This window comes from Pelophylax lessonae (assembly GCF_965119305.1).
Source record: "Pelophylax lessonae genome assembly, chromosome: 6".
NCBI classification, from domain to species: Eukaryota; Metazoa; Chordata; class Amphibia; order Anura; family Ranidae; genus Pelophylax; species Pelophylax lessonae.
In genome coordinates, this window is record NC_138773.1 from 33212563 (window position 1) to 33239392 (window position 26830).

General features: G+C 45.0%; 1 protein-coding gene across 2 annotated transcripts in view; it reads left to right on the plus strand.

Annotated features, from left to right (window-relative positions):
• Positions 1-100: 100 nt before the first annotated feature.
• Positions 101-26830, plus strand: part of TAOK2 (TAO kinase 2) — a 64589-nt gene continuing 37859 nt past the window's right edge. For both annotated transcript variants that reach the window (XM_082261238.1, XM_082261239.1), the window contains exons 1-11: positions 101-149; positions 6912-7008; positions 7096-7209; positions 7688-7779; positions 10389-10482; positions 11380-11461; positions 11711-11878; positions 13312-13518; positions 14095-14223; positions 14309-14545; positions 21682-21810. In XM_082261238.1, the coding sequence (XP_082117364.1) occupies positions 110-149; positions 6912-7008; positions 7096-7209; positions 7688-7779; positions 10389-10482; positions 11380-11461; positions 11711-11878; positions 13312-13518; positions 14095-14223; positions 14309-14545; positions 21682-21810 (1389 nt within the window). In that variant the 5' untranslated portion in view covers positions 101-109. The remainder of the gene's footprint in view (positions 150-6911; positions 7009-7095; positions 7210-7687; positions 7780-10388; positions 10483-11379; positions 11462-11710; positions 11879-13311; positions 13519-14094; positions 14224-14308; positions 14546-21681; positions 21811-26830) is intronic.

Sequence of the window (26830 nt, forward strand, 5' to 3'; positions counted from 1 at the left end):
TCTCTCTCTCGTCTCCCCCCCCCCCCTCTCTCTCGTCTCCCCCCTCTTTATCCTCTCATGTTCTCGCTCGGTCATCTTCTCCCTTCATATCTTTCTTTTTCAGCTGGTGATGGAGTACTGCCTGGGATCCGCTTCCGATCTCCTGGAGGGTGAGTTTCATATCCCGCCTAGGGGTTTTAAAGTTCCCACCATTTTGATGATTATGATGGCAGCAATCAGTAACATGGTCTCATAGTGCTTATTGTAGCCAAATGGGATGATGTCTGACCAACAAGAATGAAGATGTGCCCATCCTGTGGAATATCACCTTGTCTGTCCTTGTTAAAAAAAAAACATCCCTGCGGAACAAGCAAGGTTGATAAAGCTGTAACTGTGCTAATTACAGAACATGAGCTCAGATTACCTTCATCTGAGTTTGAAGCTAAATCTCGGCAAAACATATCTGATACAAACCTGCAATACATGCACACTAAACATGCTTTTCATTTTTTTTTTTTTTTAAGCTTTGAGTACAGAAAAATACTTGGTAAACTGACAGACATTCAGCTATCTCCTAACTTCCCATAGTGAACCGACAGTGTTGCAAGGCTGTGTTGTCATCCATGCCTGAGTTTTCCCCTGTTGAACTACAAAGCACATCCTATGTTATGGAAATAAGGAGGTGGTCTGTAGTCAACCAGGCCTGACAACAACACTGCTTTAGATTTCAGAAGCACTATGTTGTCAGTGCAAACAGAAAGTTATGTGCTCACTGGATTCCTAGCAGGTCAATAGGTATTTTTCTGTTCTTGAGGCTGTTTTTAATGAGACATCCTTTCAATGCAGATGGTTTAGGTATCTCAGTTGATTCTGATATTGGCCTCCTGTAATCCCGTACAAAGCATAATTCAGCCTGGCATGGAGCGGGCTACCAATGGGCGCCAATCACACTGTGCTGCGGTGAACTGAACATGTGATGACTGGGAGATAGAGAGCAGAAGGTTGCCACACCAGGGTGTTTCTGCTCTTATCTAGATCAGGCTGGTTGTTTGCTCTTCAGTAGGAATACTGGCTGCAGAGAATCACAGATACTTTTGGTGAGGAAAACAGTTTGCAAATGTGTTTTTTTTAGCTCTTTAGCTACCTGTAGATCAGCATAAAGGGTTAGTTCACCTTTAAGAAATAACTGCCAATGTATTTAAAGCGGACTTTCACCCGAAATGGGACGTTCCGCTCTTCCTCCTTTACATTTGGTACTTTAAGTTGGGCGGGGTTAAGTACCTGTCAAAATACAGGTACCTGTTCCCCCCTCCTCCCCCCTCAGCCTTCTGGGACACGTCATAGGTCCCAGAGAACTGCAGGACCAATCGGAAAACGCAGTGTGACTCGCGCATGCGCAGTTGGAAGAAAGCTGTAAAGCCGCAAGGTGTCCTTTAGTGAAGTTGCCGTCGCCTGCAACTGAAGCCGATCGAAAAATAGGCTCGGGTGAGGACATCGCTAGATCCAGGGGCAGGTAAGTGCTCTTATATTAAAAGTCAGCAGCTACTTTTTTTTGTAGCTGCTGACTTTTAAATTTTTTTTTGGGGAGACAGAAGCTCCTCCTTAAGGGGCACCTGTAGAAACTAACTGTGCAGCTTTGACCAAAGTTAAATAATGCCCTTGCTATAGGTGTAGGCCATTTAGTTACATCCCAATTCCCAGAGATGCTATCCCCTGTCCTCCCTTGTTGCTTGGATGTTGTAAAAAAAAAAAAAAAAGGGGGGGGGGGGTTCACTCCAGAAATAGATTATTCTCCCACTCTACAAGACTCTGGTCCGGCCACATCTGGAGTATGCTGTCCAGTTCTGGGCACCGGTTCTCAGGAAGGAGGTGCTGGAACTGGAGAGGGTCCAGAGAAGGGCAACAAAAATAATTAGGGGAATGGAGGACATCAGCTATGAGGAAAGACTACAAGCACTGAACTTATTCTCTGGAGAAGAGACGATTGAGGGGGGATATGATATCAATGTACAAATACTGTACTGGTGGTGACCCTAGCATAAGGAACAAACTTTTAAGAGAAAGGGAATACAATAAGACACATGGCCACTCACTAAAACTAGAGGAAAAACGGTTTAACCTTAAAATACGTAAGGGGTTCTTCACTGTCAGAGCGGTAAGGATGTGGAATTCTCTTCCACAAGCAGTCGTATCAGCAGGGAGCATTGATAGTTTCAAAAAACTATTAGATGGGCACCTTAGAGACCACAACATATAGGGGTATACAATGTACAACATACAGGGGTATACAATGTACAACATACAGGGGTATACAATGTACAACATACAGGGGTATACAATGTACAACATACAGGGGTATACAATGTACAACATACAAGGGTATACAATGTACAACATACAGGGGTATACAATGTACAACATACAGGGGTATACAATGTACAACATACAGGGGTATACAATGTACAACATACAGGGGTATACAATGTACAACATACAGGGGTATACAATGTACAACATACAGGGGTATACAATGTACAACATACAGGGGTATACAATGTACAACATACAGGGGTATACAATGTACAACATACAGGGGTATACAATGTACAACATACAAGGGTATACAATGTACAACATACAAGGGTATACAATGTACGGTTAACAGCAAACACACACACGCATCATAATAGGTTGAACTGGATGGACTGATGTCTTTTTTTTTCAACCTCACAAACTATGTAACTAGGTTAACACGCTTCCAGCTATTACTGTTCACCCCTACCATAATAGGAGAAAGTATTTTCTCCAATTTAAACTCCCTCGCATGCTGCAGTAGCTCAGAGATCAGTGATTCTGCCACAGAGAAGATAGTGAACCACACATGTGCAGGGGTTTAGGAGCTCCCACCAGTGATGGTGGTGTTGAGCAATAACAACAGGGAAGTGTCTTAGTAACGTCCTAGCAACAAGGCAGTACAAAGGGATGCCATCTCCAGGAGTTTTTTTTTTTTTTTTAGCCAGGCTCCAGGAGGTACATTATTGGCCTACATCTCCATAGCAAGGACATTATCCAACTTTAGACAAAGCTGCACAGTTTGTTTTTATCTACAGATGCCCCTTATCTGCAGAATAATCTGAGATCTGGAGAATTTGGAGACCAAGCCAACACCTGGAAGACACCTTCCTTTACCCCATGGTCCAGTTCTGATGCTCATGTGTGCTTTTAGTCATGGAAACGGGTCAGCATGAGCACCCTTGGAGTTCTGTTCCGACACCTTTTATCAGGACCAGCATTCACTTTTTCAGCTTTCAGCTACAGTAGCGTTTCTATTGGATCGGACAACGCGGGCCAGTCTTACCTCCCCATGTGCACTAGTGAGCCCATGACCCGGTCACTGGTTTTCCTTCCTTGGACCACCTTTGGTCGGTCCTGATGACTGCAGACTGGGAACCTTTCATAGGAGCTGCAATTTTGGAGATTCTCTGACTCAGTTGTCTAGCCGTTACAGCAAATACAAAGCGGCTTAAATCCTTACTCTTGCCCATTTTTTTTTTTCTGCTTTCAAAACATCCACTATAAGGACTACATGTTCATTTGCTGCATAATTTATCCCACCCGCTTTCATGTGCCATTGGAGCAAGATAATCAATGTTGTTCACCTTACCTGTCAATGGTCCTAATGTTTTGGCTTATCGGTGTACATAAGCAACAAAACCCCTGCGCTATAAGAGGTCTGAAGTTTTGGGGTGTTCCCTATTCAGTTCTTGTTGATCTAACCCTGTGCAATTTACCTCCTGCATATGCAACATCTACAAATGCTGTCATGAATGTTTCATAGTATTTTATATGAAATGTTAAAGAATATATAACCCTAACATATCATATTCCTGATATATGCCTGCTGTACCATGTCCTTGTATAAAAACGTATCCTGTTCTCTATGTATTGCTTCTTTTGTGTGAAATCCCTGGTGTTGCTGCCAGTCCCTCTGCTTTCCTATTAAAAACTGACCACAGTAAGCATGAGAGCACACAGTGGTCAGTTCTCTAGCTATGCTGGGAAATCCACCTACACTCCTCCAATGATCAGACTTGTCCTGACATATCTGCCCCCCCCCTCACAGCTTTTCACTGGGAAGATTAGTGTACTGCATCTTCTCCTCCCCCAGTTCTTATGCAGCTGAGAACAGAGGCAATGTGATCACTTATTAAAAAAAAAAGCAAAAAGGTATTTATGATGTGTGTTTTTTTTTTTTTTTTTTTTTATATCTACACACCAATGTTTTGCCTTCCATTTCGATTTTAAACTGAATGTGTTGTTTTAAAAGGTGATCGTTTACAATCACTTTAACCACTTGCCGACTGCTCACAGTAATCCTAATTCGGCTCCCCTGGGTCCAGCGACATAGACCTACGTCTCTGGACTCCTAGTGATTCCGGCGGCGCATTCCCGCTGTGTTTAGACATAACGGGAGTCGGGCCGGAGGAGGCGAGGCGGCGATTGCCGCCTCCCTTCCCCGATCGTCGGGGAAACTGTGAGAAGACCCGCCTGCTTATGTAAACAAAGCAGGCAGATCTTCTCAGTGACAGACAGGAAGGGATCTGCAGACTCAGCATAGCTGAACCTGCGATCTGTCTCTGTCACAGAACCCCCCCCTCTCCCCCACACACGTCAGTAAGCATGAGGCATACATTTAACCCCTTGATCACCAACCGTGTTAACCCCTTCCCTACCAGTGTCATTATTACAATAACCGTGCATATGTATAGCACTGATTACTGTAGTAATGTCACTGGTCCCCCCAAAAGTGTCAAAAATGTCAGTTAGGGGTCCGATCTGTTAGGGGGTGCAATGTCGCAGTCCTGCAAAAAATCGCAGATCGCTATCCTTAAGTAAATGGTACTAGTAAAAAAAACAAAAAAAATAAAAATGACCTAAATCGTTTCCGTAGTTGGTAAACGCGATAACTTTTGCGCAAACCAATCAATTGCAATTTTTTTTTACCAAAAATATGTAGCAGAAAACAAATTGGCCTAAAATGTAAAAAATGTTTGATTTTTAATTTTTTTTTTGCGAATGTCATATAGCAGAATGTGAAAAAAATATATATTTTTTTCTAAATTGTCGCTCTTTTTTTGTTTATAGCGCAAAAATTAAAAATCCTACAGGTGATCAAATACCACCAAAATAAAGCTCTATTTGTGGGAAAAAAAGGATGTAAATTTCGTTTGGGGACAAGACGGCGAAATTGTTCGTTAAAATAACGCAGTGCCGAATCCCAAAATAGGACCTGGTCAGAAAGGGGGCAAATCCTTCTGGGGCTGAAGTGGTTAAGCTGTATAATAAAACTCTTAATTCTTTGATATATTTGTCCTGCTCTTTCCTTTTTTTTTTTTTTTTTTTTCCAAATATTTTATTTATACAAAATGGCACATACAGGTCATTACCAAATCAATACATCACTTTCCTTGCTTATCCATCATTTTAATGAGATATATCAACAAAACCAAACCAAATAAAAAAAAAAAAACAAAATAGGGGGGAAAAGGGTAGGGAAAAAAAAAATGGCACCTTTTTAGAGTCGGTTCACACCGCGACGACTCAGTCGCCCCGACTTTGAAGTCGCCCGTGCAGCATGAATTCATCGCGGCTTGCAAACGACTTTTCATAATAGAAGTTGATGCAAGTCGCTCCGACTTTGCCCAAAAGTAGTGCAGGAACCTTTTTCTAAGTCGGAGCGACTTGAGTCGCTCTGATTAGAACGGTTCCATTGCACAGCATGGAGCGCTACTTGTCAGGCGACCAAGTCGCCTGACAAGTCGGAGCAGTGTGAACCGGGTCTTAAAGTCTTCCACAATACATTGTTGTAGTTTGTCTATATATCATTTCTATAATAATATAGGGACATGGTAACATTTCAGTCCATTACTGTATAATCAATATCTTACTATTTAAAATGTAAAAATTTGGGTTTTGTGTCCTCCTCCTTCCATGCCTTTAGTTGTCATACACCTCTAGATCGCTTCTCCTGTGTCCTCCTCCTTCCATGCCTTGAGTTGTTTTACATCCCGAAAAATGCTTCTCTTGTCTTGTCGTCCTCCCATGCCTTGAGTTGTCATACACCCTGAGAGTGCTTCTCTTGTGTCCTCTTCCTTCAATGCCTTGAGTTGTCATACACCCTGAGAGTGCTTCTCTTGTGTCCTCTTCCTTCAATGCCTTTAGTTTTCATACACCCTGAGAGTGCTTCTCTTGTGTCCTCTTCCTTCAATGCCTTGAGTTGTCATACACCCTGAGAGTGCTTCTCTTGTGTCCTCTTCCTTCAATGCCTTGAGTTGCCATACACCCTGAGAGTGCTTCTCTTGTGTCCTCTTCCTTCAATGCCTTGAGTTGCCATACACCCTGAGAGTGCTTCTCTTGTGTCCTCTTCCTTCAATGCCTTGAGTTTCCATACACCCTGAGAGCACTTCTCTTGTGTCCTCTTCCTTCAATGCCTTGAGTTGTCATACACCCAGAGAGTGCTTCTCTTGTGTCCTCTTCCTTCATTGCCTTGAGTTGTCATACACCCGGAGAGCACTTCTCTTGTGTCCTCTTCCTTCAATGCCTTGAGTTGTCATACACCCTGAGAGTGCTTCTCTTGTGTCCTCTTCCTTCAATGCCTTGAGTTGTCATACACCCGGAGAGCACTTCTCTTGTGTCCTCTTCCTTCAATGCCTTTAGTTGTCATACACCCTGAGAGTGCTTCTCTTGTGTCCTCCTCCTTCTTTGCCTTGGGTTGTCATACGCCCTGTGAATGCTTCTCTTGTGTCGTCCTTCCTAGCCTTGAGTTTTCCTACACCCCAGAGCGCTTCTCTTGTGTCGTCCTCCTTCCATACCTTGAGTTTTCATATGCCTCGAAAATGTGTCTCTTGTGACATCCTTTTATGTATCTGCAGTGCACAAGAAACCCCTCCAGGAAGTGGAGATTGCTGCTATTACCCACGGTGCACTCCAAGGCCTGGCCTACCTCCATAACCACAATATGATACATAGGTCAGTCATTACTCTGTCTTTACCTCCCTAAACCCTGTACAGTTATGTTTTTTTTTTTACACTGTTCACCTTTTTTGTCCTGTACAGAGATGTGAAGGCTGGGAACATTCTCCTGACAGAGCCAGGTCTCGTAAAGCTGGGGGATTTTGGCTCTGCTTCTATAGTAGCTCCAGCCAATTCCTTTGTGGGAACACCATACTGGTAAGTGGAACATCTACTAGTACTACATATTGATCTCTAGGGCCAGATGTATAGAGAGCTGGGGGGATCTACCATTGCCTGCTGGTGAAAGAGAGAGCTGATGGCAAAAATGGAGGGGCTGGGAAATAAAGGCCAAGTTCACCTTTTGCAAAAAAATAAAAATATAAATAATAGTAATAATAATAAATAATAAACTAGTAATAAATTACTAGTAATAAATGTGCAGTATTTATTTTGGCACAAGAGTATACAGAGCATTGCACAGCCATGACGATTTTGAAATGTGACAGGGGCTGCGGGAAGAATAATTCCTGACCTCTGTCTCAAGGGAAATGGCTCTGGGGATGGGGGGGGGGACTGGTGATTACTAACATGTTACATGCTACACCCTAAATAAAGGTATAGCATGTTGGTAAAGGGGAACAAATTCTCTTGTTTATAAAATGTTTCTACCATGATTATTTTTATTCTTCTGCAGGATGGCTCCAGAGGTGATTCTGGCTATGGACGAGGGGCAGTATGATGGAAAGGTGGATGTCTGGTCTCTTGGGATCACCAGCATTGAGTTAGGTGAGTATGATTTAGTATATTTTTATATTATTCTTTTGACTCCCCTCCCAAGGTGGTGGGAAGTTGGATTTAGAAAAATTGGCAAATCCTGGATTGTCAGAGTGGCGCTGGTTGCCTGTGTGTAAGAGTTTGCTCCCAATTTTTGGTAGGTAATGTAGGGATCAAATCCCCCCCCCCCCCCCCCCCAGAGTCAGCGCCGCTCATGTAGGGACCATTCAGGATTTTGGGTCTTCAACAGTGTAACCTCTGTAATAATAATTGAATGTGTGCCCTTACAAACATGAAGAATTTATTCCGTTGTTGGTAACCCATATTAATAAGCCATTGTTTTTTCAGGGGATTAAAGCAACAAGTGTTTTCTATCCAGTTTCTTAACAAGTTGATGACCGGTGACATAATTTGCCTTTTGTCCTTTCCTGGGCTCTCCCATTCTGCTGGCTGACCATAGAAACGATCGGAGACCGGCATCGCTCCGATCATCTTTGTTATAGGAAAGCAGAAGCGATTGGGCATTTCTTCACTTCCGGTTTTGCGATAGTAAACAAACCCTAATGGCTTTAAAAAAAGCATCAGATCACTCGATCTTGAAATGATCCAAAATTATGCTTTTAAGGGCAGAGAAGGGATCTGGGGCCTAAAGTGAATAAAAAATGTAAAACCGTGAAAATTTTTTTTTTTTTAATGTGCCCCCGTCCTCCCATGCTCACTCGCAAAGGCAAACATGTGTTGGATTTTTGATTTACCATAAAATCCATTTCTATGATGTTTATTGATGAACACCGCACCCACCCATCTGTGGAGTTGTAATTCTTCTGCCATTGCTTTTAACAAAACTGAGTACCTATAGCAGAGAGAGGGAGTATTCCCCCTGGGACTGCATATAGGCGTAGCCAGACTTTTTTTCTACCTAGTGTCCGACTCCTGTAGGGGGCAGTATAACCGAATGGTTAAGAAGATCAGGAGCTGTGTCCGTCAACGAACATCAGAGAAATGGATTTTACGATAAGTCGAAAATCACATTTTTTCAAAACCAAAGTTGCGTTTGAAAAACCGCTGCGCAAATACCGTGTGACATAAAAAATTGCAATACCCAACATTTTATTTTCTAGGGCCTCTGCTTTAAAAATATATATTTAGTGGTTCTAGAAAAAATACTGATTTTTACATGTAAACAATATGTGCCAGAAAAAGGCTTCAAGTGGTTAACTTAATAATTCAGTCCTTTTGGTCCATTCAGCACTGGCCCTAGTTCTGATCGCTCGCTGCATGGGAATCCTTGCTTTGAGCCTCTAGAACTCGTTGGCCATTTTTTCCTTTTGTTACCAATAAAAGGATGGATTCTTCATCCTATTTAAAAAAAAAAAAACTTTGACTTTTTATAATGGCACTTTCAGTCTCAGTGGGGAAGAAACTGAGAAACAATTTGGTTTTGATCATTTACTTTGATAAAGTATACTTACAGGGCTATCTTTCCTTATGTGGATACGGCTATTTATGCCCATGGTGGTCTTCAGAAGAAAGACTTCCTCTACATTAAACTAAAATATTTTAGCATTTAGATCTTGAATCACACGCGTAAATGCGTACGATGTGCAAAGGTCATGTTTACCTGCACAGGGATCCACAGGTGTCTTCCCCCCCCCCCCGTCCATGCTGTCCCTTTCATGTGTTTTGGGACGCAATTGCTGCATGGGCACAGCCACTGCTCCGAATTTGACATCCATGCATGTGCACGGCCCCTGAATGCACACTGTCTGTTCTTAGGGCCATGCAACCGCCTGGATGTCAAATTGGGAGCAGCGGCTGTGTCTGCAGCTGCTGCGTCCAAGTAGACATGAATAGGACTGGATGCACGGAACACCTGTGCGCATCCCCTTGTGGCTGAACACGTTGTTGCACAGGTTATGCACCTTATGGCACCCTATCATCTTTTCTCTGTCTTCCCCCTGAAAAGAAAAATAGCAGTGCACTTCCTGTGCCTAGGCACTCCTCTGTCTTGATCCTCATTACTGTATATCTACAGTGTGAGATTGTCTAAAGCACTGCTCTGACTGTTAAGTCTCAGGACGTTTGGTGATGTCACAGCTGGGCATTCTGAGGACAAACTTTGATACGAGGAAACAAAGTCCTGCCTTTACCAAGATGACAGGCGTCTACACACAGGGGCGAGTAATGGGGAAGAGCTCACCTGCAAGCAGCCTACAGACATAACTTGGGTGTCTAGTCCTTTGCTATTTATTTTTAGGCTTAGCTTCCACAGTACAGGTCCTCTTTAAACATTGCACTTTCACCACTTGCTGTAATACATGTATACAACACCACCTGAATGCATTCTACATCCCTCCTTAGCACATCTGAAATGTGAGGCTCAGTTCACAGCTGTGCTGATGTTGCATCATGTTGAAGTCTTGCACCTCACCTATGACTGCTGTGTAAAAAGCTGCCCCTACATAATCATGGGATACATGTAAGAACTGTCTTTTCTGATGGCTTTCCAGAACACCAGTTCAAACATCTGGTCCAAAGTCTTTCTTGCTCTTGTGGTATTTTTTTATTTTTTTTTTGCATGAAGTTGCTTACAGATGTCATTTTTATTCTTTGTTTTGTAGCGGAGAGAAAGCCCCCGCTCTTTAATATGAATGCTATGAGTGCCTTATATCACATCGCTCAGAACGAGTCTCCTGTGCTGCAGTCCAATCACTGGTGAGTAGAATCTGCCCAACTGTTTGTTCAGTTCATACACCCGACTCGAGAGAGCTATTCTGGTGATGCCTATGTTAGAGGTTATAACTTCCACTGAACGGAAACCTGTGAAACGCTTGAAGACTGCCTTAGCAGATCTTTTATTCCAATTGACCCTTTGCAACCCACCCACCTCCATGGATGCGCACTTCAGTCTGACAGCAGCAGCCTGCCCTTTTTACATCCATCTCTGCACGTCTCACTGAACTGCTTGCGCATTACAGCCCCTCAGACTTCTATGGGAGACTGTGATCATCTCCAGTGCCAAGGAGGATTATAGAGCTGTAATTCACTTTCCTTCCAATATTTTTATTGAGTATTTTTCTAAAGTAGTTCAAAGAGTACAGACATTATTGCATATAAAATCAGTTCACAGCTAGGCAGGCCATAGATGAGTCGAAAACCAAATGAAAATTCTTGGTGGTTTGTTTTTCGCATCATTCGGGTGCCAGCTGCGACACGTGATTTTGGTGCCGCAATCGAAAGTGCCTAATCCAGCATGCTGGAATTTCTTTAGAAAAACAAAACAAATGATGGCACAATCGCTCCATTTTCTTTTTTTTGATCGACAGAATGTTCGGTTATCGACTCGTCTATGGCCTGCCTTACTCCACACAGAAGGGTAGAAAAGTTGAGGTAATTTCATAATTCCTGTGATGTGATATTGAAAGCAGGACATCCAATAGTATATAGGCAGTGCAAACATTACCCATGGGCACCCGAAATCCTCGGAGCATAGTAAGCATGTAATTCACTTGGTCTTAATGTGCACTTATTCTTTAGCTGAAATCCTCCTAATATGAAATGTCCCTTTTTAATGCCGTGACTGACTGCTTATTAAGGATCTCTGTTGTGCAGGTCTGAATATTTCCGGAACTTTGTTGATTCCTGTCTTCAGAAGATTCCCCAGGACAGGCCCAGCTCTGATATGTTGCTGAAGGTGAAATAAGTTTAACTGATGTGTGTGTGGAAGTACACTACAGTCGTCTTAGTGTGTCTAATAAATATATATATATATATATATATATATATATATATATGTGTGTGTGTGTAGGGATGTACACTAAAGTTGTCTTAGCGTGTCTAATTGTTCAGTAACAATTGTTCATGTGTAAATTAACTATTAAATTGCCCCAGTATAGCTTTTATCGTGAGCTTTGTGCAACCACTGCTCTTGTCCGTTTTCCAGCACCGTTTCCTGCAGAGGGAGAGGCCGCAGACCGTTATAATGGAGCTAATCCAGCGCACAAAGGACGCGGTGCGAGAGCTGGACAACCTGCAGTACCGGAAAATGAAGAAAATTCTCTTCCAGGACACACAGAATGGACCCAACACGGAGACCACTGAAGAAGAGGAGGTGAGGAGGGAGTTTGTCATATGTAGTACATGTTAGAGTGTCAGTAGCAATAGAGAACTGAGACCCAAAGTGCTGTGTTTTAAAGGATAAGTTCACCTTTTGAATCGTTTGTGCCAAGGAACATTCACAAATTTTAGAAAAGTATGTAGATCCAAAAACAGTTTTGTGGAAAACGCAATTTAAAAATAAATGCACATTTTCACAGGGAAAGAGCATCGCGGGTGCAATCTCAGACTGCTACAAGCTGTCAGTCGCAACGACTGGCGCTACTTGTAGGCATTTATTCACAGGAAACTGTGACTGAAAGATGCAGCCGTGTGGGCAGAGCCCAGCACGTCCACGCTGTGTTAAAATTGTAACAGCGGGATTGGGGAGAGGATGCCCTACCCACTGTCATGGGAGCGAGGGGAGAGAGGCTGCAGATGCTGGAGCATGTTACATGTTTCCAATTTAAGGGTGGAATATGTAACCTGTTCCAAAGGTGAACTTATCCTTTAACTCTCATGCTCACGGCACTAAATTCTGGTTTTAAAAAAAATCTATTCAAGTATGTATTCTTAAAGTGGAAGTCCAGGCTTTTCCTAACTTTGCCTAAACCTGCTCCTCCCCCCATTGTAACTCCTAATCCAGTGAGATGTCTATGCTTATTCTGAGGGCGCTCCAATCTGGTCACGTGATCTCCCCAGCAGCTGGTTTCAGGGGAGAGAAGCGATCACTGAGAGTGGCTTAAATGCATGTGCAGTGATTTCACCCAAAGGCTTGCTATGGGATATCTGTTGTTTGCTGTCCCTCCTCTCCCCTGAAGCCGCCGCAGGGAGCCAATCATGTGACTGGACCAGAGCCGCCTCAGAGTAGGAAGTACAAGCATCTTCTTTTCACAGGGTAGTTAGGAGTTAGAATGGGGGTGGAAGCAGGTTTAAGCATTGTTAGGAAAAGCCTGGACTTCCACTTTAAAAAAAAAAAAGAAAAGAGAAAAAAAACCTTCTCCAAAAACTGCAAGGATTATTTGCTTATTTAAGTCTAGGGAACGTAAAAGCATTTTTGCCTGATCCTCTGCACCCCTATGCTCCATCAGTGGACTGTTCCTCAGCGTCATCCTGCCCAATGCAAGGCTATGGGTCCTGCTTTGTTCTTGATATCTTAGACCTCTGATGCATAGGTGAGAAGAGGATGCAGAGACTGATCTAGCAGCACTGAGGATCAGGCAAGTAAAAGTACTTTACCAAGTCCCCTAGACCTAAATGAGCAGATAACCTTTGGGAGCGCAGCCCCACTGCAGGGGAGGAGCTTAAGGTTTCCTGGAGTTCATTGTTAATGCATTTTAGCATGTATCTGAACTTGTGGCCAATATAGAAATGGAAACCAAATTGTTGAATTAGTAGGTCCGAATCCGAAGACCAGGAAAACCTAACACCTTTTTTCCGCTTTGCCAGGAGTCGGAGCAGTTCCTCCATTGTACAGGCACCATAACCAGCATGGAGAGCAGCCAGTCTGTACCAAGCATGTCCATTAGCGCCAGCAGCCAGAGCAGCTCAGTGAACAGCCTGGCAGATGCCTCTGATGACAGCGGAGAAATGGCCATGATGCAGGAGGGAGAGCACACGGTAACCTCCAACAGCTCTGTCATACACCGGCTGCCGGTAAGTAGCAGAGAATTGACTTTCTGGGGTTCAGGGAAGTGAAGAATTGGTTTAAAGGGGATTTAGTAAAGACTGGTATGCCAATGACCATTCTGCGTAGACCACCTGACTCATCTACACCAAGTGGAATAAACCACAGGATATACCCAGTACTTCTAGGGTATGGGTTAATGTGATATTCTCCTCTTTCTTGCAAGATGCATTCGGCTAAAGTCACCAAGCTTAAGCTCTGTCACATGGGGTAGGGTGGAAGGTCTGTAGCAATGTGTAAGCTTATTACACGAGGCTTCCTATTTAGGGCTTTGGCAGGCAAACAGGGTGGCAGGGTGCACATGGTAGGCAAGTAACAGTGGGAAAGGAGAATTGTGGGTTATGAAGATAACCTGTCCTTAAAAAGGTTTAACTATAGATTTTGGGTAATATGCTAGCCCTAACAAATGGTTAGCTCACTTTGTGTCTGACAGGTATACTTTAAAGAGCTTTTTTTCATTGCAGTGTTAGCCTTCCCTTGTTTACACCCACACACCCAGCTTCCTTGCTGTTCCTGTATTCACATACCGGCTCCTTTTTTTTCAGGCTCACGACAACATTTATGATGATCCATACCAGCCAGAGATGGAGGCACAGCAGTCGACCTCTGCGGCTCGGCGCAGGGCCTACTGCCGCAACAGGGACCACTTTGCCACTATCCGCACCGCCTCCCTGGTGAGGGTTACTCTACGTTTTTTCTCTTCCTCAGGCTTCTTTGGTTTCTTTTGGGTTTGATCTCGGATTCTGTTCTGTACCACAGGTGACTCGTCAGATTCAGGAACATGAGCAGGACTCGGCCTTACGAGAACAGATGTCCGGGTACAAGCGCATGAGGCGGCAGCACCAGAAACAGCTGATGGCACTGGAGAACAAGCTAAAATCTGAGCTGGATGAGCACCAACAGCGTCTGGACAAAGAGCTAGAGGCTCACCGCAGCAATTTTTCTGCAGAGACTGATAAGCTTGGCAAGAAACACCAGGCCATATTTGAGAAGGAGGTGAGTGCTTGGGGTTCAGGTACAAGCAGGAGAAGATGGTTTGTGATCCATGATGTTTAACCATAAAAGTTTGGCCGGCTTGGATTCAGTTTGTAAAAAGGAGTACAGACTTCCTAAAAGGTCAGTCCAACCAAAACAGTTTTTGGTAGATGTTAGACTGCTACATGGTTTCTTGTATCCCTCAGGGGTTCTGTTCATGAGATCTCTCTGCTTTAATTCCTGGGTCTGCACTACTACTACCATTGCTGTTACAAGGGTCTCTCTCGCTCCCGACTGGATTTATATCCGTTAGGATTCATGCTGATTTTACAGATATGTGAACTTGTTCCATATCAGTGAGTGACTCATGCCTTATTGTACCCAGTTGGTCAGTGTATTAGCCAGAGAACTAGCATAGGGAATAGACAATAACAGTCCTCGTGTGTTTCTCAGGAAATGTTTACTGTAACCAGTTCCCACCCAGCCAATAGACAAATGATGGCCGGTAACGACATTTGTTTTTCCGGGTGTACGTCCTCCCAGAACGTACCTCGCAGGCTCAGTTGCACTGTTTTCTGTAACCGGCTGTGTCTGCCAGACACAGCTGATGACAGATCACTGGACCACGCCGCTGCCAGTACCATGCGATCGCTGTGATCAGTCACAGCAGATCACATGACAATTGTAAACAATGGTGGGCTTTCATACATGCCATTCATTGTGGACAATTGTGTTATTAGCTGTGATTGGTCACAGTGATCACATGGTACAGACAGAGCCAATCACAGCCCATATGTACCATGTGATTATCTGTGGCCAGTTACAGCTAATCACAATACACACTACATTAATGAATGGCTGCTTATAATAGTGAAATTCACTGGTATAAGCAATCCTAATGTGTTAACAAGAAAAGATGTAATAAAAAAGAAAATGGATTGAAAAAAATAAATGTTTTGGTTTTTAACTGTCATCAGTCAGTGTTCCCAATCACCACCACACCAGTTTTATAATGATGCTGTACTGCACTGGTATAAGTATGTAAAAAAAAAAAAAAAATATATATATATGTATGTATGTGTGTGTGTGTGTGTATATATATATATATATATATATATATATATATATATATATATATATATATATATATATATATAATATATAATTTTTTTTATTTTTTTTAATTTCTTAATTTTCCAAAAAAATTGTGTCCAAAAAAATTACAACTTCAAAAAAAAACTCAACATAATTCTTACTAAATACATTGGACTGTCTACTTTCCATTTTAGGTCCTCAAGAAATGAAAAAAGCCGTCAGTACATCAGGATTAATCAATTTTCAGATATAGATATATACCATAGTTTATGGACTCCTAGCTTTCCTATACCTTTCCTGCAGACTAAGTAATCTACACTGATTTGGGTTATTTTCACCAAAGAAATGTAGCAGAATACAGTTTGGCCTAAATTAAAGAATATTTTTTTTTTTTTTTTTGCAAAGCTTTACAACAGAAATTAACCTGCTGCCATCCGCGCTACAGCCTATATACGGCTGCAGCGCGGACTCGAATTTTCGGGAGGCCGTTTTCAAACGGCCTCCAGTGACACGCCCCCCCCCGCGCGCTCCCGCAGATCAGATCGTGGTGAATGGCCAATCACAGCGGCCATTCACCACGTGATCGGGCCGTCCAATGAGCGATGATCTCATATGTAAACATATGAGATCATCTCTCATCGCCGGCGCTCCTTCCTCACACAGAGCCTGCAGTGTGAGGAAGGAGGGGGAGCCTCACAGCGCCGGGGACACACAGCAATGTAATCAGGGCACTGATCACCAGTGCCCTGATTACTAAAAGGTAAAAACATACACACAGTGTCCCCCATCAGTGCCCACAGTGCCCGCCATCAGTGCCCCCCATCAATGCCCACAATCAGTGCCCATAGTGCTGCCAGTCAGTGCCCATCAGTGCCTGCTCATCTAGGCACTGGTGAGCACTGACTGGTAGCACTATGGGCACTGAGTGTGGGTACTGATGGTGCTGCCCATCAGTGCCGCTCATCAGTGCCACCCGTCAGTGTCCAGTGTCCAGTGCCCATCAGTGCCGCCCGTCAGTGCCGCCTCTCAGTGCCCAGCAGTGCCACCTCTGTGCCACCTCTCAGTGCCCAGCAGTGCCGCCTATCAGTGCTCATCAGTGCGGCATATTAGTACCTCATCAGTGCCCATAAGTGCCACCTCATCAGTGCCCTTAAGTGCCACCTCATCAGTGCCCATAAGTGCCACCTCATCAGTGCAGCCTATCAGTGCCCATCAGTGCCGCCTCCTCAGCGCACATCAGTGAAGGAGAAAAATTTATTTTCAAAATTTACTCGCAGAAAATAAGAAAAAAATTTTTTTTTCAAAATTTTCTGTCTTTATTCTTTTTTTTTTTTGTAAGAAATAAAAAACCCAGAGGTGATTAAATACCACCAAAAGAAAGCTCTATTTGTGTGAAAAAAAATGATAAAAATTTCATATGGGTACAGTGTAGCATGACCGCGCAATTGTCATTCAAAGAGTGTGACAGTGCTGAAAGCTGAAAATTGGCCTGGATGGGAAGGGTGTTTAAGTGCACAGTAGGCAAGTGGTTAACCACCTCCCACCCGGGCCATAGTACATATACGGCCGGGTGGGAGTCTCGTCCTTCTGAATGGACGTTCCGGAACGTCCTTCAGAAGGAGAGAGATCGCGCCGTCGCGGGCACGCGCAGCGGCGCGATCTCGATGTGCCTGTGTCCCTAGGACACAGAGCAACAAGACTCGGCAGGAGGGCCCTGTGATTGGCCCTCCTGATCACATGACGGCTGTGACCAATCACAGCCGTCATGTAATGTCAATACAGCCGTTGTAACGGCTTCGATCTCTTCTCCTCCTGACAGATCCTGTCAGTGTGAGGAGAAGGAGAGGATCGATTCTGCAGCCGGGGTGATCAGTGAGTATTTATAATTACTCACTGATCACAGGGGGGGTCTGTGCTGGTAATCAGATGATTGATTACCAGTGCAGCCCTGGGGGGAGGGGATGCCACTAGAGCCACCAGGGATGCCCACCCATGACCACCAGGGATGCCCACCCATGACCACCAGGGATGCCCACCATGGCCACCAGGGATGGAAAACAGGGCTCAGAGAGCCTGCCAGTGGTGCCTCCCTATCAGTGCTGCCCACCAATGCCATCTATCAGTGCCGCCCACCAGTGCCCATTATTGCCCATCAGTGCTGCCTATCAGTGCCCATCAGTGCTGCCTATCAGTGCCCATCAGCGCTGCCTATCAGTGCCCACCAATGCTGCACATCAGTGCTATTTATCAGTGCCACATATCAGTGCTGCATATCAGTGCTACCTATCAGTGCCCATCAGTGCTGCATATCAGTGCCACCCCATCAGTGTCTCCTCATCAGTGCCTGTCAGTGCGGCATCATCAGTGCTCATCAGTGCAGGAAAAAACGTATCTATTTACAAAATGTTATAACCTAAACAAAAAAACTTTTTTTTTTTTTCAAACTTTTCAGTCTTTTTTTATTTGTGCACCAAAAAAGAAAAAACCTGGCGGTGATCAAATACCACCAAAAGGAAGCTCTATTTGTGGGGAAAAAATGACATTAATTTTGGTTTTGGTACAGTGTTGCATGACCGCGCAATTGTCATTCAAAATGCAACAGCGCTAAAAGCTGAAAATTGGTCTGGGAAGGAAGGGGGTTTAAGTGCCCAGTATTGAGGTGGTTAAGAAAAACACTTTTTTTTTTTTTTCTGTTTTTTTTTTTTTTTTTTTTTTTTTAGCAGAAAATAAAAAAAACCCAGTGGTAATGAAATACCACCAAAAGAAAGCTATATTTATGTGAAAAGATAACTGTTTCATATGGGTGCAAGGTTGCATGATCGTGCAAATGTCATTCAAAGTGTGACAGCACTGAAAACTGCAAGGGGGTGAAAGTGCTCGGTATTGAAGTAGTTAAGGAAGGTTTTCACAGAAAAGGCCATAGAATTTGTAAATCAATGAGTTTTTTTTTCCCCGGTTACAGAGCCTTAGATCTCCAAAGAAAAGCTTTGCTATTAGCTGGTAATATGGACAGGATGAATCTGACCAAAGCAGTCTGTATTGCTAGGCAACTAAAATAGGTTTAGGCTTAAAATGGTTGTAAACCTCAGACATGAAATACGTACAAAGCATATCTCTCTATAGTATGTGCGTGTTTCAATTAGGAGCACCAAGGCTGCATTCACACCTGGACGTTTTGAATCGCAGGCAGATTTTCTGCGATTCTGCCCGTGATTTCAAAACGCCCAGGTGTGAATGACAAAACGCACATTTCAGATGCCACTAATTTGATGACACCTAAAAACGTGGTTCAGTTCTGCCGCAAATGTCGTGAAGCATGTTGCCCAAAAGAAGCTCTTGAACTTTTTTTGGGGGCGATGAGCTTCAGGCGATGCATTTTGCTGCGATTGCAGCACAATTTATCTTGGCAGAACTGCACTGCATTTTTAGGTCTGACATGTGCATTGTGGGATTTGTCATTAACCACTTAAGCCCTGGAAGATTTTACCCCCTTCCTGACCAGGGGGTATTTCGCAATTCGGCACTGCTTGACTTTAACGGACAATTGCGCGGTCGTGCGACGCTGTACCCAAATTAATTTGATGTCCTTTTTTTCCCACAAACAGAGCTTTCTTTTGGTGGTATTTGATCACCTGTGCGTATTTTTTTTTTTTTTTTTATTTATTTTTTTTTGATCATGCGCTATAAACAAAAAAATAGCGACAATTTTGCAAAAATAACAATATTTTTAAAATTTTTTTATATGAAATTCCCCTCCAAAAAAAATGTAAAAATCAAATTTTTTTAAATTTTTTGGCCAATTTGTTTTCTGCTACATATTTTTGGTAAAAAAAAAATCACAATAAGCGTATTTTGATTGGTCTGCTCAAAAGTTATTGCGTTTTACTAACGAAGGGAAAGATTTTTGTCTTTTTTTTTTTTTTTTTTAACGAGTAATGGCGGCGATCTGCGTTTTTTTTTTTTTTTTTTTTTTGCGGTACTGCAACATTGCGGCGGACAGATCGAACCCTTGACTGACATTTTTGACACTTTTGGGGGTACCAGTGACATTACTGCAGTAATCAGTGCTATACATATGCACTGTTACTGTAAAAATGACACTGGCAGGGAAGGGGTTAACTTTATTGGAGAGGGAGGGGTTAAGTGTGTCCCTAGGGGCGTGTTACTTACTGTGATTGGATGTGCCTGTGTGTGTAACAGCACAGATCAACGGTCCTACATAGCAGGACCGAGTGATCTGTGCTTTTACACAGGGGAGAATGACAGGCGGCTTTGTTTACATCAGCCACCTGCCTTTCTCCCTCTCTACCCGACGATCGCGAGTGACCGGCGGACATCGGGTCCGCTGGTCACACGCGCCGGCTTTTTCGGGTACGAGCGCGGGCGGGAGCGCGCCTCTGGGGCGCTCGCTCGCCCCCTATTCGCTCCCGGGCTAGTGACGTACCGGTACGTCGCTTTGCCTGGGAGGGGCTGACCGCCGCCGTATATAGTCGGGCGGCGGTCGGCAAGTGGTGAAATCGTAGGCAGAATCATGGAAAATGTGCCCACGATTCAAAATGCCCAGGTGTGAGTGAAGACTAAGTGCAATTCCTGTCTGCTTCTTCATTCCTCTGCTATCAGCATGAATCACTTCTGACAAGTTTTTCTGACACCATGAGAAAAATGGTGACAGGGGAGGGACCTCCAGTAACAGCTTGTGATTGACATCCTCCACTCTGTGTGCTGTGTGAAGGGAGGTGTGTCTCTTCTCTCCAATCAGCTCTCAGAGCTCTCCTCACTGAGCTCTGCAGAGTGTAATTTCATCCCTCTGCACCCCTTTCTTTTTTTCCCTAATTTCTCTGACAAGCTATGTAAATTCTGCACTTTTTTTTTTTAATCTTTTTATTGAAGTTTTGAACACAAACCACAAACAAAAACGGGTGCATTCGGTTCATAATACAACCATCATTGGAACAGTATATGAGAACTCAGTGCCCACGCAGGGGTCAAGATCAGAAAGGGCAACATATCCCAAAGAACGATAAAATCCAGGGGGTCGGGAAAACCCAAGCATGGGGGTGTCAAGACTTCACCAAGAAACATCAGAGTTAGTACAACTGTAGGACCCCATAGGGAGGTATATTTCGGTTCGGCGAAGCCAAACCGGGTAGTGAGGTCAGGACATAGTCTACCATGGCAGTGGAGGGGTCAGACAGCCACTTGGCCCAGACTCTATCATGTTTCTTAGGGCAACCTCTATGAGCATATATATCACGATAGAGAGGTATCACTGAATTCACCAGCTTCTTCCATTGCTGTATCGTGGGAGGAGATAAATTCTGCACTTTGAATGGATGTAGAGAAGAGAAGACTGCAGATAGACGGGTACAACTTATGTAGGAGGATTTGTTTCGTCTCTGTGTGTCAGTTTTGTAATCCCTTCCATATACCCAAGTTACTTCAATGGGTATATGGAAGGGATTACAAACACTTTTTAACAAAGTGTAAGAACTCATCAAGGTGAGTAATATAGCATTTTAGCGGGCCTAAAAAAAAAAGTTTTGGAATGAAGAGAAAGAGATAAAGGTGCACAGGTGGAATGAAGAGAGAGATAAAGGTGCACAGGTGGAATGAAGAGAGAGATAAAGGTGCACAGGTGGAATGAAGAGAGAGATAAAGGTGCACAGGTGGAATGAAGAGAGAGATAAAGGTGCACAGGTGGAATGAAGAGAGAGATAAAGGTGCACAGGTGGAATGAAGAGAGAGATAAAGGTGCACAGGTGGAATGAAGAGCGAGATAAAGGTGCACTGGTGGAATGAAGAGAGAGATAAAGGTGCACTGGTGGAATGAAGAGAGAGATAAAGGTGCACTGGTGGAATGAAGAGAGAGATAAAGGTGCACAGGTGGAATTGATTGGGAAGTCAGGTGTGAGAAGGTCTTAGATAATGTGCTGCGTAGCTTTAAAAGACCTGTGAATATGTTGAAATATCAGGTCAGCTAAGTTGTGTTTATTAGATTTCACATAAAAGGTGTAACATGGGTCATTCTAATATAATAAACAAATGAGCTTTCTTGCCTACAGGCCAAGTCTGCTATGACAGAAGAAAAGAAGTTTCAGCAGCACATCCTTGGCCAGCAAAAGAAAGAGCTGACCAACCTGCTGGAGAGCCAGAAGAGGCAGTACAAGATCCGCAAGGAGCAACTCAAGGAGGTGAGCAAAACTGAGGTACCAAAAGAAGGACTCCCTGGGTTGGATACTTTATGTAATCGGAGTCTACCAGCTTGTAGAGAATAGGATGTATACAACACAGTATACTGAGGGGCACGGTGTGGAATATACTGAGGGGCACGGTGTGGAATATACTGTGGGGTGTACAGAGTGATGTTCAGTAGAAGGCACAGCATAGTATACGGAGGGAGTGCTGCAGAATATAGGATGTACAGAGGGGTGTAGTGCATTTAGATAAACAGTATGGGATGCACAACACAGTGTGCAGGGTGAGAGCGTTGAGTATAGGATATCTAGAGGGCTGTAGTGTAGCATATAGAATGTACAGCACATTGTGCAGAGGGGTTGCTGTAGAATATTGGAAGATATCAAACAGAGGAGTGTGGTATGGGGATGTACAGCACAGTGTGCAGAGGAGTGTGGTGTGGAGTATAGGATGTACAGCACAGTGTGCAGAGGGGTGTGGTGTGGAGTATAGGATGTACAGCACAGTGTGCAGAGGGGTGTGGTGTGGAGTATAGGATGTACAGCACAGTGTGCAGAGGAGTGTAGGATGTACAGCACAGTGTGCAGAGGAGTGTGATGTGGAGTATAGGATGTACAGCACAGTGTGCAGAGGAGTGTGGTGTGGAGTATAGGATGTACAGCACAGTGTGCAGAGTGGTGTGGTTTCGAGTATAGGATATACAGCACAGTGTGCAGAGGGGTGTGGAGTATAGAATGTACAGCACAGTGTGCAGAGGGGTGTGGTGTGGAGTATAGGATGTACAGCACAGTGTGCAGAGGGGTGTGGTGTGGAGTATAGGATGTACAGCACAGTGTGCAGAGGGGTGTGGTGTGGAGTATAGGATGTACAGCACAGTGTGCAGAGGGGTGTGGTGTGGAGTATAGGATGTACAGCACAGTGTGCAGAGGGGTGTGGTGTGGAGTATAGGATGTACAGCACAGTGTGCAGAGGAGTGTGGTGTGGAGTATAGGATGTACAGCACAGTGTGCAGAGGGGTGTGGTGTGGAGTATAGGATGTACAGCACAGTGTGCAGAGGGGTGTGGTGTGGAGTATAGGATGTACAGCACAGTGTGCAGAGGGGTGTGGTGTGGAGTATAGGATGTACAGCACAGTGTGCAGAGGAGTGTAGGATGTACAGCACAGTGTGCAGAGGGGTGCGGTGTGGAGTATAGGATGTACAGCACAGTGTGCAGAGGAGTGTGGTGTGGAGTATAGGATGTACAGCACAGTGTGCAGAGGGGTGTGGTGTGGAGTATAGGATGTACAGCACAGTGTGCAGAGGGGTGCGGTGTGGAGTATAGGATGTACAGCACAGTGTGCAGAGGAGTGTGATGTGGAGTATAGGATGTACAGCACAGTGTGCAGAGGAGTGTGGTGTGGAGTATAGGATGTACAGCACAGTGTGCAGAGGGGTGTGGTGTGGAGTATAGGATGTACAGCACAGTGTGCAGAGGAGTGTGATGTGGAGTATAGGATGTACAGCACAGTGTGCAGAGGAGTGTGATGTGGAGTATAGGATGTACAGCACAGTGTACAGAGGAGTGTGGTGTGGAGTATAGGATGTACAGCACAGTGTGCAGAGGGGTGTGGTGTGGAGTATAGGATGTACAGCACAGTGTGCAGAGGAGTGTGATGTGGAGTATAGGATGTACAGCACAGTGTGCAGAGGAGTGTGGTGTGGAGTATAGGATGTACAGCACAGTGTGCAGAGGAGTGTGATGTGGAGTATAGGATGTACAGCACAGTGTGCAGAGGGGTGTGGTGTGGAGTATAGGATGTACAGCACAGTGTGCAGAGGGGTGTGGAGTATAGGATGTACAGCACAGTGTGCAGAGGGGTGTGGTGTGGAGTATAGGATGTACAGCACAGTGTGCAGAGGGGTGTGGTGTGGAGTATAGGATGTACAGCACAGTGTGCAGAGGGGTGTGGTGTGGAGTATAGGATGTACAGCACAGTGTGCAGAGGAGTGTAGGATGTACAGCACAGTGTGCAGAGGAGTGTGATGTGGAGTATAGGATGTACAGCACAGTGTGCAGAGGAGTGTGGTGTGGAGTATAGGATGTACAGCACAGTGTGCAGAGTGGTGTGGTTTCGAGTATAGGATATACAGCACAGTGTGCAGAGGGGTGTGGAGTATAGAATGTACAGCACAGTGTGCAGAGGGGTGTGGTGTGGAGTATAGGATGTACAGCACAGTGTGCAGAGGGGTGTGGTGTGGAGTATAGGATGTACAGCACAGTGTGCAGAGGGGTGTGGTGTGGAGTATAGGATGTACAGCACAGTGTGCAGAGGGGTGTGGTGTGGAGTATAGGATGTACAGCACAGTGTGCAGAGGGGTGTGGTGTGGAGTATAGGATGTACAGCACAGTGTGCAGAGGAGTGTGGTGTGGAGTATAGGATGTACAGCACAGTGTGCAGAGGGGTGTGGTGTGGAGTATAGGATGTACAGCACAGTGTGCAGAGGGGTGTGGTGTGGAGTATAGGATGTACAGCACAGTGTGCAGAGGGGTGTGGTGTGGAGTATAGGATGTACAGCACAGTGTGCAGAGGAGTGTAGGATGTACAGCACAGTGTGCAGAGGGGTGCGGTGTGGAGTATAGGATGTACAGCACAGTGTGCAGAGGAGTGTGGTGTGGAGTATAGGATGTACAGCACAGTGTGCAGAGGGGTGTGGTGTGGAGTATAGGATGTACAGCACAGTGTGCAGAGGGGTGCGGTGTGGAGTATAGGATGTACAGCACAGTGTGCAGAGGAGTGTGATGTGGAGTATAGGATGTACAGCACAGTGTGCAGAGGAGTGTGGTGTGGAGTATAGGATGTACAGCACAGTGTGCAGAGGGGTGTGGTGTGGAGTATAGGATGTACAGCACAGTGTGCAGAGGAGTGTGATGTGGAGTATAGGATGTACAGCACAGTGTGCAGAGGAGTGTGATGTGGAGTATAGGATGTACAGCACAGTGTACAGAGGAGTGTGGTGTGGAGTATAGGATGTACAGCACAGTGTGCAGAGGGGTGTGGTGTGGAGTATAGGATGTACAGCACAGTGTGCAGAGGAGTGTGATGTGGAGTATAGGATGTACAGCACAGTGTGCAGAGGAGTGTGGTGTGGAGTATAGGATGTACAGCACAGTGTGCAGAGGAGTGTGATGTGGAGTATAGGATGTACAGCACAGTGTGCAGAGGGGTGTGGTGTGGAGTATAGGATGTACAGCACAGTGTGCAGAGGGGTGTGGAGTATAGGATGTACAGCACAGTGTGCAGAGGGGTGTGGTGTGGAGTATAGGATGTACAGCACAGTGTGCAGAGGGGTGTGGTGTGGAGTATAGGATGTACAGCACAGTGTGCAGAGGGGTGTGGTGTGGAGTATAGGATGTACAGCACAGTGTGCAGAGGGGTGTGGTGTGGAGTGTAGGATGTACAGCACAGTGTGCAGAGGGGTGTGGAGTGTAGGATGTACAGCACAGTGTGCAGAGGGGTGTGGTGTGGAGTGTAGTATGTACAGCACAGTGTGCAGAGGGGTGTGGTGTGGAGTGTAGGATGTACAGCACAGTGTGCAGAGGGGTGTGGTGTGGAGTATAGGATGTACAGCACAGTGTGCAGAGGGGTGTGGTGTGGAGTGTAGGATGTACAGCACAGTGTGCAGAGGGGTGTGGAGTGTAGGATGTACAGCACAGTGTGCAGAGGGGTGTGGTGTGGAGTGTAGTATGTACAGCACAGTGTGCAGAGGGGTGTGGTGTGGAGTGTAGGATGTACAGCACAGTGTGCAGAGGGGTGTGGAGTGTAGGATGTACAGCACAGTGTGCAGAGGGGTGTGGTGTGGAGTGTAGGATGTACAGCACAGTGTGCAGAGGGGTGTGGAGTGTAGGATGTACAGCACAGTGTGCAGAGGGGTGTGGAGTGTAGGATGTACAGCACAGTGTGCAGAGGGGTGTGGTGTGGAGTGTAGGATGTACAGCACAGTGTGCAGAGGGGTGTGGTGTGGAGTGTAGGATGTACAGCACAGTGTGCAGAGGGGTGTGGAGTGTAGGATGTACAGCACAGTGTGCAGAGGGGTGTGGTGTGGAGTGTAGGATGTACAGCACAGTGTGCAGAGGGAGTGCTGTAGATTATCGGGTGTACACAGCGGTGTCTGATGTCGCATTTAGGATGTACAGCACATTTTGCAGGGGGTATGTTATGGAATATAGGGATATATAGGGCATAGGAAGAACAGCACAGTTTACAGAGGTATGAGATGTTGGAGGAGTTGAGAGCATTTTATATAATTAAATGCTCCTAAACATTTGTTACCTGCCATCCAAACAATGAAAGAGCGGCGAACACTGGTCTACAAGGAGATGGCCTCGGAAATAAAAGTAGCTAAATTTTACCAGAATTGGGTCACTTATAAAGGAAAATTAAGTCCTGAGTATTAATTGGCTTCATGTCAAAATAATTCAAACTTACCAGGGGGGTGTGCAGTTATGCTCCATAACTTTTCTATTAACCGGTTGCCGACCGCCGCACGACTATTTACTGCGGCAGTCAGCCCCGGGCCAGGCAAAGTGACGTAGATCTACGTCGCTTGCCTGTCACTTCCTTGTGAGCCAATAGCGGGCGAGCGCGCGCCCGCCCGATGCGGCTCGTTCACAGGGAAGTCAGTGCGTGTGACCGGCGGACCCGATGTCCGCCAGTCACTCGCCGATTGTCGGTGCAGAGGGAGAAAGTCAGGCGGCTGATGTAAACAAGCTGCCTGTCATTCTCCCCTGTGTAGAAACATTGATCACACGGTTCTACTATGTAGGACCGTTGATCACTGTTCCTACACTAGTAGCCACAGCCAATCACAGTAAAAAGCACGCCCCTCGGGACACACTTAACCCCTCCCTCCCCGATAAAGTTAACCCCTTCCCTGCCAGTGTCATTTATACAGTAACAGTGCATATGTATAGCACTGATTACTGCAGTAATGTCACTGGTAACCCCAAAAGTGTAAAAAATGGCAGTCAAGGGTC